General features: G+C 41.3%; 1 protein-coding gene across 2 annotated transcripts in view; it reads right to left on the bottom strand.

The window, feature by feature from the left end:
- Positions 1-836: 836 nt before the first annotated feature.
- SESN1 (sestrin 1) overlaps positions 837-18,590 on the bottom strand; it is a 236,210-nt gene continuing 218,456 nt past the window's right edge. Inside the window, exons 1-10 of one of the 2 annotated variants that reach the window (XM_089664787.1) lie at positions 11,338-11,560; positions 8,518-8,583; positions 6,186-6,386; positions 5,663-5,845; positions 5,337-5,573; positions 4,895-5,042; positions 4,331-4,440; positions 3,440-3,630; positions 2,848-2,992; positions 837-1,967 (exon numbers count right to left, since the gene is read on the bottom strand). In XM_089664787.1, the coding sequence (XP_089520913.1) occupies positions 1,881-1,967; positions 2,848-2,992; positions 3,440-3,630; positions 4,331-4,440; positions 4,895-5,042; positions 5,337-5,573; positions 5,663-5,845; positions 6,186-6,386; positions 8,518-8,583; positions 11,338-11,418 (1,449 nt within the window). In that variant the 5' untranslated portion in view covers positions 11,419-11,560 and the 3' untranslated portion in view covers positions 837-1,880. Of the gene's footprint in view, positions 1,968-2,847; positions 2,993-3,439; positions 3,631-4,330; positions 4,441-4,894; positions 5,043-5,336; positions 5,574-5,662; positions 5,846-6,185; positions 6,387-8,517; positions 8,584-11,337; positions 11,561-18,590 lie in introns of those variants that run through there. The other variant, XM_089664781.1, reaches the window with a different exon arrangement.

The raw sequence follows: 18,590 nt of genomic DNA, 5'->3' as shown, positions 1-18,590 counted from the left end.
CCATGCAGATATATCCAACGCGTTCCGCAGGGACACTGCCCGCTTCTTAAGGTAGAACTACTATAGGGTTCTGTCATGAATGCATAACCACAAAACAATCTGGCCCAGAGGAAAAGAGCCGCAGCCACTATATGGTGGAGGAACCACGACACCACTAAATGATGTGCAAGTTTAAAGAGAAGCAGATGGTATAAGCCTCTTCACTGAATTAAAAAGGTGGTCAGTGGGGGGAAAAAAAAAAGGCTGAAAGCATGCACCTTGACTCCATGTAGTATCCCCCTCCAGGGCATAGATGTTCTTAGCCCATTCCGATACTCTCCAGAACAGCGTGGCTCTCACACCATATAGTGGCTGCGGCTCTGATCCTCTGGCATAGATTGTTTTGTGGTTATGCATTCATGACAGAACCCTGTAGTGTAGAATGTGAGCATGATCCCTGCGAAACACAGAGATATCTGCATGCACATGACCACTTGGATTTATACCTATTTGCAAAATATGAATTATACTTACTTCAGTTTCATATAACATCTATGCTGTTAAAATGCTACATTTTTATTGCAAGATTTTTTTTTTTTAAGTTTCCTACAATAAACATATCTTTTATACAATTTGATGTGGTACCTTAAATGTCCCAGTAGTTTCAGTTGGTAGGGTCTTCTTGGTTTTTCAGTGTCCTATTAAAAGAATGTGGCACCAGTAACACCATATGGACACTGAGCTTGCTTTGTGCAGGCTCCTTCACAATTTCCTTCCTTATAGCATTTGATATCTAGCATGACACTTATGTTAACTCAAATGAAAGAGAAAACAGCCAAATAAGAATAAACACACAATCAACATGTATGTTCTTTATTTAAAAAAAAAAAGTCATTAATACTGAAAAAGCTTCAAAAAAAAGATTTACCTGTTTAAACGTTCATAATACAAACCCTTCCATACATTAGTTTTCCAATAACCAACTTTTTTTTTTTCTTTTTTTTTTTAAACTTAACATTCACATCTTGATCAAGTTTGAAACTGTAAACCACGGGCGATATTTCAGCAGCTGCAAATGACTTTATGAATGGCTAAGTCACACAGGCTACCTACATCCCTCCACCCTAAGCACTGCTATACAGACAGCAGTGTGATACAACTAAGTGTGCACCCCACAACCAAAGAGGTATTTCACTTTCCCTGTTGTCATAGAAAGGCAACATACCTTCTGAAAACTGGAAAAAAAAAAAGAAAGGATCTATACATAGATTTTCAGGAAGACCATTTTCTTGAACATAGATCATATCATATATACTCCTTAATCACAGCTTTTTTTTTTCCAGCACTATATAAAGCCAATAGCTGAAATCAGCAACATATGTTGGGTGATTTGTTAATTGCTGTAGATGACCAACCAGAAAACATGCACAAATGTATGGGAATGCACACTTTTTGTGTGTAGTTATATAACAAGGCTCAGGTTGTAGCAGTGTTCATGTACATTTATTTATATAGCTTAATTGGGAGGCCCACGTCTTAACACATCAGCAGCACCACTATTGACCCAATGGGAAATCATAGTGCATGTTTCCCCAGTCCCTTGTCTTCAATACTTCGTAAGTGTCCATCACTGCAAAGACACGCAACATCACTGGATGGCAAAGACCAGACTTGCAGGTGTTCGAAGCAGGATAGCAAGGCATCATCTCTTGTAGAACATTCAAATGTCAGTTCAATGTGAGAAATCAGCGGCACAAACCAAACAGCTGATATGATGGCAATTATGGCACAATGGACTTCTGAGAAAAGGTAGCTACCAGAAAGGCATGGGAAGTCGGCAGTGCAGAAAGCAGATTTCCCCTTCGAACATTCGTTTTGGGCAATCGCTTTAGATAAACCAGTCAGGTCATATACCAGGTAATTGCTCGTAGAGCATACAGTAGTTCAGCTTGCATCCTCGCTTCCATAAGAAGCAAATTAACATGGACCTGTGGTACAAGAAAATAAGATTCAGTTTTCAGCTCAAAATTCACATTCGTGCAGTTTCTGTGCAGAAGTTGCAAGCAGCACAAAAATAAAGCAAATGAGAACAATGTGCAAATATCATCACAAAGACATTTACTGGTTAATTGAAGAAAATCATCCAAAAAAAAAAAAAACACCCTATACTGATATAGGTTTCCATTGCTGACCTTCCCAAAAATTCTGCGTGGTTCTGGCTTCCATGGTCACCAACCCAGAATAAGTATACATTTCCTTTACTACATAGGTTTACTTGCTGCAGAAATACTTTTGTATCCCATATGTTGGTTTCCATCTACTACTACTATCCCTGAGTTGGATTTCAGAGAGGATGCACTATTAGAATGGGACATATGTACAAGTCTGAACTGCTCAGAGAATCATGTACAACAGGTCCCATGCTGGAATGCATTTGGTTAGGATCCTGACAGAAATATTTATATGACACAAGAATCTGAGTATGTGTAGTAGAGCGGTGTTTTAGCATTTTAGGCAGAGACTCCCAATCCACATTACATTTCTGTAAAATAAGTGCATATAGAACCTAGTGGTTACATATTTTAAACACCACAGAACACCCTGACAAATCAGTTTGCCTGTTCTGGATCTGGCAGTAGCTAAATGACTATTTAGGTGAAGTGTATCTATGGTCAAAATATAAAATCATATATTAATTTACACTTTTTATTTCAAATATTTCTAGCCTTCTCAAAATAATCTGAGAAACCTTGAAGTTTGTAAACTTAGTATGTGACGATCCCCACACATTTACTTCCTTGAACTGCTGTGTCTCCACTAGAAAGATTCCGTATGTAACCACTGAAAATGTATTTTAATTGCACTCACCTTCTCAGAATGCCTGAACTGCCTCCAGAAGCTATCATACATTCGTTTTGTTGTCTTTTCTGGACTACACACCACATTTTTAATGTAAACTTTAAAGCTTCGGTCCAATAATTGGTTTATTTCTCCATAGTCATAATCATCATACCTGCAGCAAAATAAAAACAAAAAGGTGTAAACAAACAACATTGTATTGCTATAGTTTTGACACACTGAAGAAATGCAGTGAAGATTCAAGTCAATTGTCAAATCACAAGGAAAGCAAAGTCCTTTTTATTTTGTCAGCACGATTGGATATTCAAAGTAAACACAGCTACAATTTACTGAGTAAAGTGTCTCATGTCCTTTAGTAAATTAACTTCTTTTATGTAAGTCCAAGGCTTGCTAGGCTCGGGCCAAACCACACCAAAGTTGTGACTGTCTTTGATCAGTTTATTCTGAACAGTACATTAAAAGCATACATTGTACCTTTACACTATGCACTAGGACTTGACAATACATCTCCCTGTCCAAGATAGGTATTACTTCATAAAGGGAGGACTACTACTCCATGAACTAAAGTGCAAAATCAAAATAGTACCAGTAAGGACCTCACCTTATTCCAAACATACAATGTACATAATTCCATATGGCCCGTCTTAGCGTTGAGGTATCTACATCGTTGTGCATGGCCATGGTGTTATATGTGAGATTATATGCAATGTGAAATTTCTCATCAAGTAGCTGCCCAACATCTGGATAAAGACGATTCACTAAGGAGTAACCATGGTCTTCCCAGCTGAAATCCTACAACACAATCATTGAAATAGGGTTTAAAACACGTTTTGCAGTAAAGAAAATGCTTTATTATGGCTTCTTTAGTAACATACTGTGAATAGAAATGTGCAAGTCTCTCTTATTTTTAAAATTAGTTTAATTGCTTTGGTATGTAAGTGCAGCAGAGGTAATAGCAATTAATGCCTAAGGATATCACTTCTAAACATCACAGATGAACAGTCTATCATTGGGTGGAGGACTTTTCTGATATCAGTCACTACTGCACACCAGTACAGCTTCCAAACAATAGAATTACTCAGGAAAACTAGTGTCTTGTATACCCCTGCTGCACAAAGCAGCCAGACTTTCGTTGTCCCATACCATACAGGAAATACATAGAAAGAGTTTAGATGTGATGGCTCATGAAAACTTTCTTTTTAAAAAATCATTGTTAAAGAAGCAGAATATGCTCAAAGGTTTTAAAGTGTTTTTACTTCTCTGCTGTGTTCAGTTTCCATAATACAAAATGCTGTTTGCTCAGGCATACCAGACCAGACCAGTGGGCAGAAACAGCAGTGTATGTGCAGCAGAATCATTGTAAACTTTTATATAACAGTTTAAAAATGATCTGGTATTCATTTGAACTATGATTTATGTGTGAGTACTCTACATTTAAATAGTGAATTGAGCAATTTCTTTCTGTGCAAAAAAAAAAAAAATGATCCTCTACCTGCACTCGAAAGGTGGGAACATGCATTCCACGGCGGGAAAAGTCCTTGTAGCCATAGCTTGTGTCTTCAAAATGTCTAGAGACTTCTCGTGCTGGCGGAGGATCCTCGTCTTTAGAAGGAAACAACATCATATCATCAATATATATCAATTTATTATGTCCACTAAGAAAGCCTAAAAATAACATGCTAGAAAGCAGAGCAATACAGGGGCTAGGGGCATCTTTGCACTTCGTTACAAAGTCCTATCTATCCATTGTGATAAATCCTGGCTTGTTTCTGCTGTCACAATCCCAGAGCTACAGTGGGCTGCATTACTGTTACTTTAGTATGAGAGAGGGTAATAACCTATACTATACTTCAGTCCCCTACCAGTATTGCTTTTTAATCAATATCTTACTAATATTTGATAGCTTTTCCAAGAAACAATTTATTAATCAACACATTCTTTAAATCTTTTAGCAATTTTTGTGCTACATTTCATGCCAAGTTTCTACCAATAAGGTTCATGGATTTACAACAAAATATACAACACCATAGCAAGTGGAGATTTAAGTTAAATGTACCTATAGCAAAAGCCAGCATGCTTTCTGTCTTCTCTCGCTCGAAACGTGTGGCCATTTCTTCTTGGCTTGCCTCCTCTTCATCTCTACATTCTTGAAGCTGCTTCATCTTCTCCATCAAAACTTCAACTTCACAAGAAGAATCTAAGCCCTGCACAGGTCATAGAGAAACAGAAACCATCAGACGTCATGTCCAAATATTTGCTACTGTTACCGAAATCTAGATCAATCTCATGACAGTTCATTTGAAAAATTAACCACCAGCTGTATAAAACCCTTTTTTTTTTTTTAATTGAATTATTTCTTGGAATTTCTCAATTGTGCCAATCACACGAGGACACTAGGCTTTCAAGATACCAGATCTCCCCCAAAAAAACAAAATTTTAGAGATCTGATGCCTCTGAAAGGACCTATATTGCAAAGCTTGGTAAATGTGCTAACTTACCACACTTCCTGTTGTCTGGTGGCTCTCATTCCCTCCATGATTGCCATTTGTTATGTCACAGATGCAGTAGTTACTGACGGAAGGGGGACGGAATGTGTGACCTCCATCATTGTGAATTTCTGGACTTATTCCACAACCAAATGTAAAAGAAGCCAAGGAGTGATAGTGTGCAAGAAGGACTACAGCATGGATCAGCTCTGCCAGGGACCAGCTGTGTTCTCCTGTTTTCAGCAGTTGCTGGAAATACAAATTATAAGAAGTTGGCCTATCAAACTGTTTTATCTCACATTGCACAAAGCTAATGTCACTATTCAGCCACCCCTTACCTCAATGTGTTCTTTTGTGATCAGCCAAGGTCTGTGTGCCAGTAGCTTATTTAGTTCTCCAAGGTTACGTAGCTTTTGTGGAGCATTGTCAAGGCCATTTAACCACTTCTGATCCCCTCCACTATGGATAAAGTCATTGACGTGCAGGTTAACCAGGTAGGTGCACTGATGCCTGGCCGCTGCCTGAAACAAGAACATTTGACATGAAATGAACTGTAAGCCTCTTGATGGCTTGGATGAAAAGTTATGCTTATAAAAACTGCATTCAACACCATTTCTGCATGTGAAAACATTCCATCTTCTATAGACAGAAGAGATCTCTTATAAAACAGGTGGTGGGATACTTGTCTGTCCTCCAACAGTCTGAGGACCAGCAGTGAACATGCAGTACTCTGGGCTCATTTGAACAGAAATGTTCCAAAAAGGGGCTTATTATTGTCTAATATTGTTCAGTATTGGGGGCATCAATTCCTTCCATCCATGGTCACTCTCAGACAAGTAAACATAAGAGAACTACACTCACCATTATACCGATGTAGTGCTGATAACATGCAGGCAAGGGACCGTCCATCTGTAACAAGTAATGTTGTGTTTTCAGGAAACTCTCTAAATACTGGGGGTGGAACACCATCACAAGGGTTATGTTATCCAGGCGGCCCATGTCGGCAAACACATCAGCAAACACTGAATGCATGTTTGCATCTTCATTCCCCACTTGTAGAATCTGTGGATGTATTAAAAGATAATGACTATTCACCTTGGCACTTTAACTCACATTTCACACATAAAACAACAAAACTAAAAATCTAGTTCCTCCCAATATACTACAATGTCAGCAGCAAGCGAAATGTAGACATTACAGGTTATGTTACACTATAATGATAATTAACCCCTTTGCGCAGGTGCCTCTCGGCCCTTTAAGAGTTTCAGAAGCCAGGAGGCGGGTGGGGTTTTAGGGTCATGTGACCGCCGTGATTTGCCGTCATGGCGGTCACATGACCGGAAAATGTCCCGATCGCAAGGGGAGATCGGGACCTTTCTGTGAGTCACAGACGTATGTGCTGGGAGCGCACAGGGCGAGCGCCCTCAGCACATATAGATTTTCTAATGGCATGCAAATATGTGGCCGCTTGGCGTCAGGGCCCAGAGGCCGCATATTTGTGTGCGCTCGGCCTCTAGGCGTTAAAGAGCAAGTCCGCTCAGAAGTGATACTACAGTTATAGATGAATTCTAAAAGAGCAGAGCTGTAAGCATGCTGGTTACATTGCCTGGGCACTGCTTTTCTTACCAGGGAATGACACTTGCCCTGCTATAAAACTGACGTCCTCACTGAGCTGCATTATCCATAATGCAAAGTCTAAATCTTAACGGGGGGGGGGGATGAGGTGGTGGGCCACCTCATAACTGCCGCATTAGGTAGGCATACAAGTGCAGAGATCTCACAACTGAAGTCATCACGAGAAGAAATGGATGATGAAAATGTAACTCTCCAGCATCTATCAAACACTGAAATATCAGTAGAGGGTAGACTGCCATGTAATAGATGTAGGCATGTTCTAGAACTGTGAAAATGTAATATCTATACAGCAGGACAGATCCTCTTTAAAGCAAAATACAAGTCACATTATAAAAATGACACCTACTTCCCTAATGAATTTTAGAAAACCACTCCATGTATTTTTACATAGAGCTGGAAATAGAACCTGAATCTATCTTGACATCAACTTCCTAAATACCCATCAGCACTCACAGACGGATAGGGAGGATCAGCACTTGGAGCCAAACAGGTTCTATTTCATTGCACACTACTGACCATATAAACTAATAAGAGGAGAGTCAGAGTGATGACCTCACCATTGTGCTTTAGCTACTTAAATGTCCAAATTACCGGCTGAGGTAGGACTCAGACCAGACCGTTGCTAAACAACAGTACAGTTTGCATGACGGCTACAGTAAGTGCAGAGACTGGCTCTGCCAATGGCAGTGGATTCAGAATCACAAAACGGTTTCAAAACTACAAACCCATTGGTGGGTAAAACAATTAAAAAATATTGATGGTGTATGAATTTAGCTGTTTTTCACCTGCCCAACCTTCCCAAAATAAATGTCTTTTTGAAGTTGCTAAAAGGGAATAAGCGTGTACCTTGAAGAGAAAAAACATGACTTAATTATAACTATATGTATGGGCAGCACAGTGGCTAAATGGTTAGCACTTCCGCCTGGCAGTACTAGGGTCATTGGTTCGAATCCCAGCCACGGCACCACCTGCCTGGAGTTTGCATGTTCTCCCTGTGACTGCGTGGGTTTCCTCTGGGTACTCCGATTTCCTCCCACACTCCAAAGACAAGCTAGTAGGTTAATTGGCTCCTGTCTAAATTGCCCTAGTATGTGTATGTATGAATGTGAGTTAGGGACCTTAGATTGTACGCCCCTTGAGGGTTAGGGACTGATGTGAATGTACAATATATGTATGTAAAGCGCTGTGTAAATTGATGGCGCTATATAAGTACCTGAAATAAATAAATAAATAAATAAATATGTAAGGAGACAGCTATGAGAATGGTGCTGACCTACATCCAAGACATTCTAAGCAGACTGTACTGGTGCTGGGTTATGACAGATTCTACACGATGTCTGTACTAGTGGGATCTAACCTGCCTAGAAAAGAAAGTCTGCTAACCAAACTAAACTGTCCCGGACATATGATGATGAAAGCATGCAAGTCATTAACAATGTATCTCTTCAACACCACTATGATTAAAAGATACCAAAAGCTGTACAGACTAGGCAAAAAAAACATGCTGCCAGTTAAGGAATAAGGACCATCATGTGAGAAAACACAAAATGACACCAACCTCTTCTTCAGGAATGAATCTGCTGGGACCTTGTCCTAAGGGGCGAGGGATTCGAACTCCCATTTCCTAAAAAAAAAAAAGTCACCATGTTCACATCAATGTAAAATACATACATATCACTAATCTTACACATTAAAAAAAAAAAATTTCAATTTTCCCTATGACTTGGAATTCCAATGCACTTGGGTATGGAATTTATACACTTGGAAAATGCTTCGTCTGCTACTTTCACTTTATTTTCCTGGCATGTTGCACTTTTCTTATGATGACATCGGGAGTTTCCAACCAAGGACACAAGAAGCACTAAAATGTTCAATTGTAAGATTGGTAATAAATACAAGCTAATGGACACTCCCTGTAATTAATACACAATGTTCCCTCTGGTTCCTCCTAAATGATCAAGGTCTCCCCCTTTTGAAAAAATCTAAATGGAAAAAACAAAAAAGTTGTTTTTCTTTTCATTAAGGTGAGTACCATCAAATGAATATTTAAGTGGTACTTGCACACAATGAACGTCTCCCTGAGCTAGCAAACATTTTCGGTGCAGCAGCCTTCCTCCAGCTAGATGTGTATTTGCAGCAGACCTCCGCTCCAGTACTTGGAAGGGGTAACATTCTTCATGCTCACCAAGCATGCCATAACCAACACTCCAACCCAGGAAAGATTGCAGCAACAGAAGATTCCTTGCAGAACCAGACATTAAGATCCCTCAATCTGCCCAGCTCTGTACTGAATAGGCTGACTTCTACAAAGAACAAATGTTTTCCCTGCTCATCGCCCAGACATGTACTTGGAATACTAATCACATCCATTTATCTTTGCAAGTCACTAATCAGAAATGAGTCTTTACTGGAACAGATCAATATTACAGACTGGCCAATCATTACATTCTAAGAACATGTATATAGGATATTTAAACATGATTTCAGACTGCCATTCATGGTTTCACATTACCGAGTGTGAACGTTCTACTCAATGAGGCATCGCCAGCAGAGGATCCATATATAAATCACTGCTGTGTACAAAGAACGGTCAATCACTGATACAGAACAGGTAGACAATGAAGGCACAGTGATGATGTGAGAAGCACTTAGTCATTTAGACTGGTCATACATTATACAATGTTCTTATGCAATTTCCTTTAGATTTACCCTCAACTATGTAGTACAAGGACCTTCCTATTTGCATATGAATTGAAAGTATTTAGGTTTGATCTCATAATATATGGTTTTGATAAATCTAAAAGGAAAATTGTACAAGCAAATTGTATAAAGTATTGTCAGCCTTAGTGTGAGGAAAGTGCTGAACACAGGTACACTCAGCACAAAGACAAAGCCTCTGCAGATGCTGGAAGGAGCAGCCTTTGTTCCCCAACAGGTAGCTATGATGACCACTGCAGAGCAACGCATCACTGGGACTATACACCCCAATCCAAAGTAGGGGAGCACATGGGCAAGCTCTTGTTGGATCCTTCTCTGGGCCAATTTATTATGGACACCATGACATTCAGATCAATGGATTTGTACAAATCATTGCCTGAACTACTTTCCTGCAATGACTAAAGTAGATTTTACAAGTTTTCTGGCAGAAAGACGGGCAAAGCAGTTGTACATTGAAGGGCTAAAATGCAATGGGACTATAAAAAAAAGATAAAATTCCATTGGCACAAAAGGAGGACTGACACTATAAATCCCAATACAGATGCATGGACAGTATAAAAAGATATAAAGGAGGCCTGACGCTATAAAACCGATACAAATGCATGGACACTATAAAAACATATAAAGGAAGACTGACACTATAAAACCGATACAGATGCATCTACACTATAAAAACATAAAGGAGGACTGACACTATAAAACTGATACAGATGCATGGACACTATAAAAACATATAAAGGAGGACTGACACTATAAATCCCAATACAGATGCATGGACACTATAGAAACATATAAAGGAGGACTGATACTATAGAAACATATAAAGGAGGACTGACACTATAGAAACATATAAAGGAGGACTGACACTATAAAACTGATACAGATACATGGACACTATAAAAACATATAAAGGAGGACTGACACTAAAAAAAACGATAAAGATGCATCTACACTAAAAAAACATATAAAAAGGAGGATTGACACTATAAATCTGATACAGATGCATGGACACTATAAAAACATATAAAAAGGAGGATTGACACTATAAAACCAATATATATGCATGGACACTATAAAAAAAACAAAAAAGGAGGATTGACACCATAAAGCCAATCTAAATGCATGTACACCATAAAAACATATAAAAAGAGGATTGACACTATAAAGCTGATATAAATGTATGTACACCATAAAAACATATAAAAAGAGGATTGACACTATAAAGCTGATACAAATGTATGGACACGATAAAAACATAAAAGGAGGGCTGCCACTGTATATGTGATATAAATGCACTATGACACTTCCCCTGTATACACATCTATATGATCCAGCAATTCCTGGCAGCCCAGACTTGTCCATGCATGTTGTGCCCATTGGGAGGGGGGGTTCTATCTCCCCCAGTAGCACAGTAAGCAGGTCATGTGATGAGATGTGATTAAAGGGACAATCCACTTGTGGAAGCCCTATGAATAACAAGCCCTGTCCTATGATGCGATGTGATCATACACAGGCAGTGGAGATCGCACATGACAAAGGCTACCATTGCATCATTCAGCAGACACCCCCATAGTACAATGAGGGCACACAAGGGCCGATGCCTGGCAGATCGGCAGGGCACACAGCAATGAATGGACATCCAAGCACTGGCAATGCTCACCTGTGCCTTGTTGCTGGCCACTCTGCTGCAGCGGCTGCACATGATCTCCGGGCCTGGCACTGTTGCTGGTGACAACCTCATCCTTCCACTGTAGCGGGTCTAGTCTTTATTCCAGAAGGACAATGGAGGACGGACTATTGTTCTGCTTTGTAGCCGGGACTGTGATCTCCTCAGTGCCCGCACTCTCAGCACACAGCCAGCCAATGCCCCGCACTCAGCTTCATAAACAAGTCCTGGCCAGGCAGGCTCTGCACCTCCTACACGCCTACCTGGGAGGCTTAACCAATGGGGCCACAGCTCGGGTACCCGGCGCGGCCAATCCGCGCCTGATGCGGGGGTGGGCGGGGTTAGCAGTCACCCTGATGTAATGGGGGTGTAACTCCAGTCTGTGAAAAACAAGATGCTCTGAAAAACACCAGGCTCTGCAAACAGTCCTCTATCGGGGTTAACTCCTTCCACGCCGCGGCCAAGCAGTCACAGCGCAGGATTGGGAGCAATACATCTGTGACAAAGAAGGGGGCTGTTGTCTGACTCCACAGCAAAACAAGTCATGGAGGAAAGAGCCAGTCCCAGCCCCATTCATATTCGGGGTGTCAGCCACAAATGGGCCCCTACAACATGGGCTCCCCAGTCTAGGTACACCCCACTACTCCTGTTATCACCAGGCCTGGCTCTGCTGCACAATCGCCTCCCTAAAGCCCTTCCAGAACTTTCCAACAGGCTGTTGTGGAGAATAATAGGACGCCTCATGTACTTCTACCAACTTGTTCTCTTCAGCCTCATTCACCTGCATAGAGGCCATTTCCTCACATCTAGAAATGGCTGGGATGACTGCAGATGGTGTGCACACGGTGTGATTACCTGCATTTCATTGTGTGCACACCATAGACCACATGTAAATGCATGGAGACACACTTGTGGCCCTTACATGTGGGGGTCTATCTGCAAACACTCAGCCATGTTAGTGCACCAGCGAGGGACAGGAGAAGCACCCAGCCCCACTGGTCACAACTAGGCAAAGTCTATGGCAGACTGTGACTGAACACTGGATTGAGTGCTATTCTCATGTAGGGCCCATTCACACTAGAACCAGTGCAGGAGACATGTTCTGTGCTTTCACACACCATTCCAAATCACACTGCACATGCAATCTGCTTCATAGCAAAAGATGAAAAGCGGGTTGCTGTGACTGCTTGGAAGAAGTGTCAGCTGGGGTTTGGCTTCAATGTGCTAGTGTATTTAAATTCGCAAGTACATCTAACACCCCCCCCCCCATTTCCCAAGACTGACAATGCTGCTGTCTAAAGGTGCCTCTTGTGCTCCTTCAGCCAGAATGGGGCACTCTTAAGGCAGGATGTGTGTTGCTGGCCAGATCAGCAGGTGAAAACAGAGGGAAAAAGCCTAAAAAAAAAAACTGATGCAGCCACCACATCTAAGGATTGGTAATCTGCACTATATTATGTTTTGGGTTTAATATCGCTTTTAGTGCTCCTGCCTCAGTCTTCACTAACTGCCATATATAAAGTACTCCTGATTCAGTCTTCACCCCGTCATACATGAAGTACTCCTGAATCAATCTCTCCTCTTAACTATCATACATGAAACACTCCTGATTCAGTTTTCACTCCCAACTGTCATACATGAAACACTCCTGATTCAGTTTTCACTCCCAACTGTCATACATGAGGTACTCCGGATTCAGTCTTCACTCCCAACTGTCATATATGAGGTACTCCGGATTCAGTCTTCACTCCGAACAGTCTTAGATGAGGTACTCCGGATTCAGTCTTCACTCCCAACTGTCATAGATGAGGTACTCCGGATTCAGTCTTCACTCCCAACTGTCATAGATGAGGTACTCCGGATTCAGTCTTCACTCCCAACTGTCATATATGAGGTACTCCGGATTCAGTCTTCACTCCGAACAGTCTTAGATGAGGTACTCCGGATTCAGTCTTCATTCCCAACTGTCATAGATGAGGTACTCCGGATTCAGTCTTCACTCCCAACTGTCATAGATGAGGTACTCCGGATTCAGTCTTCACTGCCAACTGTCATAGATGAGGTACTCCGGATTCAGTCTTCACTCCTGTCATAGATGAGGTACTCCGTATTCAGTCTTCACTCCTATCATAGATGAGGCACTCCGAATTCAGTGTTTCCTCTTAACTGTCATACATGAAGATTTCTGATACAGGCTTCACTCCTAACTGTCATACATGAAGCACTCCTGATTCAGTCTTCACTCCTAACTGTCATACATGAAGCACTCCTGATTGAGTCTTTCCTCCTGTCATACATGAATCACTCCTGATTCAGTCTTTCCTCGTAACTGTCATACATGAAGTACTCCTGATTTAGTCTTTCCTCGTAACTGTCATACATGAAGCACTCCTGATTCAGTCTTTCCTTTTAACTGTCATATATGAAGATTTCTGATTCAGTCTTCACTCCTGTCATACATGAAGTACTCCTGATTCAGTCTTCACTCCTGTCATATATGAAGCACTCCTGATTAAGTCCTTCCTCTTAACTGTCATACATGAAGCACTCCTGATTCAGTCTTCACTCCTGTCATACATGAAGCACTCCTGATTCAGTCTTCACTCCTAACTGTCATACATGAAGTACTCCTGATTCAGTCTTCACTCCTAACCAGGGGCGGACTGACCATTTGGAAACTCTGGCACTGCCCGAGGGCCCGGGGTCAGTAAGGGGCCCCATGAGATGCCCCTGGTACCTTTTTCATAGGCTTTTTTGAGTTTGGGCAAGGACACAGGGGCCCCATGATCCACTATTGCCCGGGGGCCCCATGAGTTGTCAGTCCGCCCCTGCTCCTAACTGTCATACATGAAGCACTCCTGATTCAGTCTTCACTCATAACTGTCATACATGAAGCACTCCTGACTCAGCCAATGATGTGAGAGTTACAACCCTTAAATATGTGCAGGTTCCAAGCAATGTAAAGTCAGAACCTTGTGGATCCAACCAAGGGTACCATAACAGTATAGTACCTCTGCAGGCCAGTTAGAACCAGAGTCTGCTTTGGTTTCTAGTACACCTGCCGGAAGAGAAATACGAGGAGCTGCCACTGCTGGCCTCCATCTGGAAGTGCTAGTTGCCTGGCTGTTATTCTGACCTTCTGGTTCAGCACTTTTCTGAGTCACTGACCTAGAAAAAGTATGCAGACAAGGAAAGGAAAGTCAAATGTCCTCAGCAATGGCAACCTCCTTGTTTCCCTTATGACAGGTTAGCTTGGAAGAAAGCCTGCATTCAATTCTAACATCACATCAGTCTTCTAAATTCTTGTGGCATGGCAGCATTTTGTTATAATTTGGATGCAATCTTTAGCAGTTTCATGTAACTAGAAAACACTCTCTAACGGTCACATGTAATACGGCTGCAGATCCTAACATAACATGCTCTTGTAACATGCATCTCTCTTTAATATGACAGCCTTGTGTCCTTTGTAACATGGCTGTCATAACAAAACAGCAGCAAAAGCAGAATTTATGTAGGTAGAAATGCATTGAAACATAGCCTGCAGGTAAGGTCTGAGACAGCACTGTGTATTTGTAGAATGATGGTTATATGGAAGTGTCAGAGAGTCTAATCCTAACTAGTACACTGACTTACATATGCTCACAAACATGAATACAGCAAGATGACATGTTTATAAACTAAAGTGCAACTCCGCCCAAAACGTTTATTGTTTGCTTTGGATACCATAGGGAGCAGAGAACTTCTGTTGAGCCTGTTTTATTGCTGTCTGTGTTAAAGGATATAGACAGCAATAAACCAGACAAAGGTTCTAACCTTTCCACACAAAACACAACAAACTAAAACTACATCAAACGTAAACAAAACCTGTATTGAGTGACTTTCTGCTTAAATTCAACAAAGCAATAAAAGAAACAACCTGCTAAGTATACAATCAGTGAAAGATGAACTCTACTCACTAATGTATTTTGTATATTGCAGCTTTCCTTCCAATATCTGCTTCCACTTGGTCAGTATAATAACCAGGGGAGGATATGAGCAGCAAACGTTGATAGATCTCCTTCAGTCCAAGAAAGCAGGTTGATCTTTTTCCCCTGGTTAGGTCAAAATGTACACCTAAGCCTAAGGGCAGTACCATGCTCCTTGTTATGTTAGCACAATACATTCTTTATGATAGTAAACCCGGATCAACTTTACAGAAATCAAAAGACCAACACTGTGCAGCTGGGACCTTGTCAGAGCCTTTCTCCCTGTGCATAGCTGGAGCTTCATGACAATGCCACACAAATACCAACTTTCTGGGGCCCCCTGCCCCCATGTTAGCAAGCACTGTGGGAGACCCAGGGGGAGTTTGCATGCCTCCCTATAAAATGAAAGTTAAGACATTTTTCATGAGTTATAAAGTAAATCCATGCTGAAAGTGGTGCTGACACGGTAGAAGCTGATGTACAGCATTTTAAAGAGAATTATGTATGCTTTCATTGCTGACTTCTATTTTTGAAAACTGTGAATTCCCTAGCAGTCATTGTGATGCTTCGGATTCTGTGCTTTCTGAGTCCTTGCCCTGGAACAAGTATAGATAACATTGAATTCTGACATTCATTCTTACCATGCATGTTTGCAGCCACAGATAAGACACAATAAAACATGATCTAATAGGGCCTGTAACCAAACTCTTCTGCCCTCTTGGTATGGCGCAATGTGTCTGATGTAAATTATAAAGTATCAGGCACACAAAGGGCAACATGACATAGCTGAACTCCACTTTATCAGTACTGGAACTGTTGACTAGGAAAGTATACATAAATGAATTGTGCAGTGCCATTAATGCAAAGTAGAAGAAACCTGTTTTATTGAAACCTCAGCAGTGTTTCTGTTAATAGAATTATCTTTAATATTACTTTTGGAAGTCCATATTACCCAACACCAATCTTGCTGGTAAATGCCAGGCTAGCTAGGCTTGCCTTGAGGTAAGCTTACTCTGTTCCCCATGAAATGAGACTTCGTAGCCAAATACTGAAATCCTTCAGAAGCATTAAATCTTAGTTCACATTAATGCATTCCAGGGAACCGCATATGATTCACACAGGAATCACGTCGCATTCCTATTCAAATCACATGCGATTCTGTGGGTGTGTTCGGAGCCCTTTATTTTGTATGGATCAAATCGCACAGCATCCGCACAAAAAAAGGCACAGGAACCTTTTTTTTTGCCACACTGGAATGGGATCGCATGGGTGCTCACACCTATGCGATCCGATTCAGGCAATCACCCTGCTTTTTGTGACCTGTTTTTGGGGTGTCGTTAACTTAACATGGACAACCGCAGCACTTCACATGTACACAGTGGGAAACGCACAGGAATGGCTGGAAATCCCGCACTGCATCAGTGTGAACTGAGCCTAAATCTCCTTTCCTCATACAAGCATTTGTATACGGAATTAAAATGGAAGTGCATTATACATTCTCAGTACCAGGGGTGGGCTGACAACTCATGGGGCCCCGGGCAGTAGGGGATCATGGGGCCCCTGTGTCCTTGCCCAAACTCAAAAAAGCCTATGAAAAAGGTACCAGGGGCATCTCATGGGCCCCCTACTAACCCCGGGCCCTTGGGCAGTGCCCGAGTTTCCAAATGGTCAGTCCGCCCCTGCTCAGTACCCTAGATTAGTTGACGCCTCCTTCTTGAGTAAACTTATCTTTACAGGGAAATAAATATGAAGTGTAGGATTCCAAGGAAAAAAAACATAACACATATGAAACTTGGATAATATTAACAAAATGACAGGAGAACCTAAAGTTGGGGCTGTCAGTACAATAAATAATGTACCTGTATTACTTTTGTCAATGCAACACACCACATAGAGTATGTGATCTAAGGAGCAAGTGGATTTGTAACTCCTATATACGTACATTGGGTTGCTATTCAGAGTAAATGACAATGCACTTTTGCAATGCGTTACCATACATTAAAGGCAGGTTTTTGCACATAGTTACATAGTCTGGCTGAAAAAAGACAAAAGTCCATCCAGTTCAACCATAGAAAAAATTAAAAGATTACTGCAACACATAGATGTGAATTCAGCCTTGATTTTTGGTTCTTATGACACTTAGATAGTTTTATTCAGTATATGACTTGCTTTAATAATGTCAACAAACATAAATAAGCAGAACATGTGATGGCATTTATATTTTATAACTTTATATTCTTAGTACAGTGAGAAGCCCAGCTCAATATAACTGTTGAGTTCCTAGAGTGTTGCTTGGGTTCAATATCCTGACTAGACCAAAGGTGCTTCCCTTTCAGCTCTCTATTCATGCTACAGTTTTGTGGAAGGTCAATTACTTCAGCAGCAGAGGAAGGGTGTGCAATGTATCCTTTCCTTGCCAAACAATATCACATGTGCTTGCAGCACAGGCACATTTCTCATTATCCATGCACTTTAATCAAATTGCGATGGCAAAATGTGTATTTCTTTCATTGTAAAACAAGGGTCTCCAAAGTATGGCCTGCAGGCCACATGTGGCTCACTACTAGATGTTATTTGGTCCACAGCCGATGTCCAGTTTCCGCTCTCCCTTCCCTCAACAGCTGATCTGCACAGTCTCTGCCTCTCCCCCCAACAGTAAGGGGGGACTCTGATGGGGACAATGATGAAAGGGGGGGCACTGATGGGGACCCTGATATAAGTGGACTGTGATGAGGACCCCAATAAAAGTGTGGGCTCTGATGATGACTGTGGAGTAAGGGGGGGACTCTGATGTAAGGGAGACACTGATGAAGGCACTGATGTAAGGGGGGAATTTGATGGGAACCCTGAAGTAAGTGGGTACTTTGATTAAAGGGAGAAACCTGATGGGGACCTAGTGTAACAGGGAACTCTGATGGAAGGGGAGAGACTAATGGGAACCCTAATTTAAAGGGGAACTCTGATGGGAACCCGGATGTAAGGAGCAACAAGGATGGAGACTTTGATGTAAGGGGAACTCTGATGGGGACCCTGATGAAAGGAGGGTCTCTGATGAGGACCCTGATCTAAGGGGGGCTCTAATGAGAAAGATGTATTTTGAAATGATTTTTGTTACACTTGTATTAATGGCTCAAGTTTATTTGGAATTTTTTTTACTTTCTCTGTTGTTCTGAATCATATCATACTGATTAAAAAAAGTATTCATTCATTTAACCACTTCAATACTGGGCACTTTCACCCTCTTCCTGCCCAGGCCAATTTTCAGCTTTCAGTGCTGTTACACTT

The sequence above is a fragment of the Staurois parvus genome, unplaced genomic scaffold (genome assembly GCF_062004578.1).
Source record: "Staurois parvus isolate SC_StPar_1 unplaced genomic scaffold, SC_StPar_1.0 ptg000048l, whole genome shotgun sequence".
Taxonomy (NCBI): domain Eukaryota; kingdom Metazoa; phylum Chordata; class Amphibia; order Anura; family Ranidae; genus Staurois; species Staurois parvus.
This window is presented reverse-complemented; position numbering and strand designations above follow the sequence as displayed.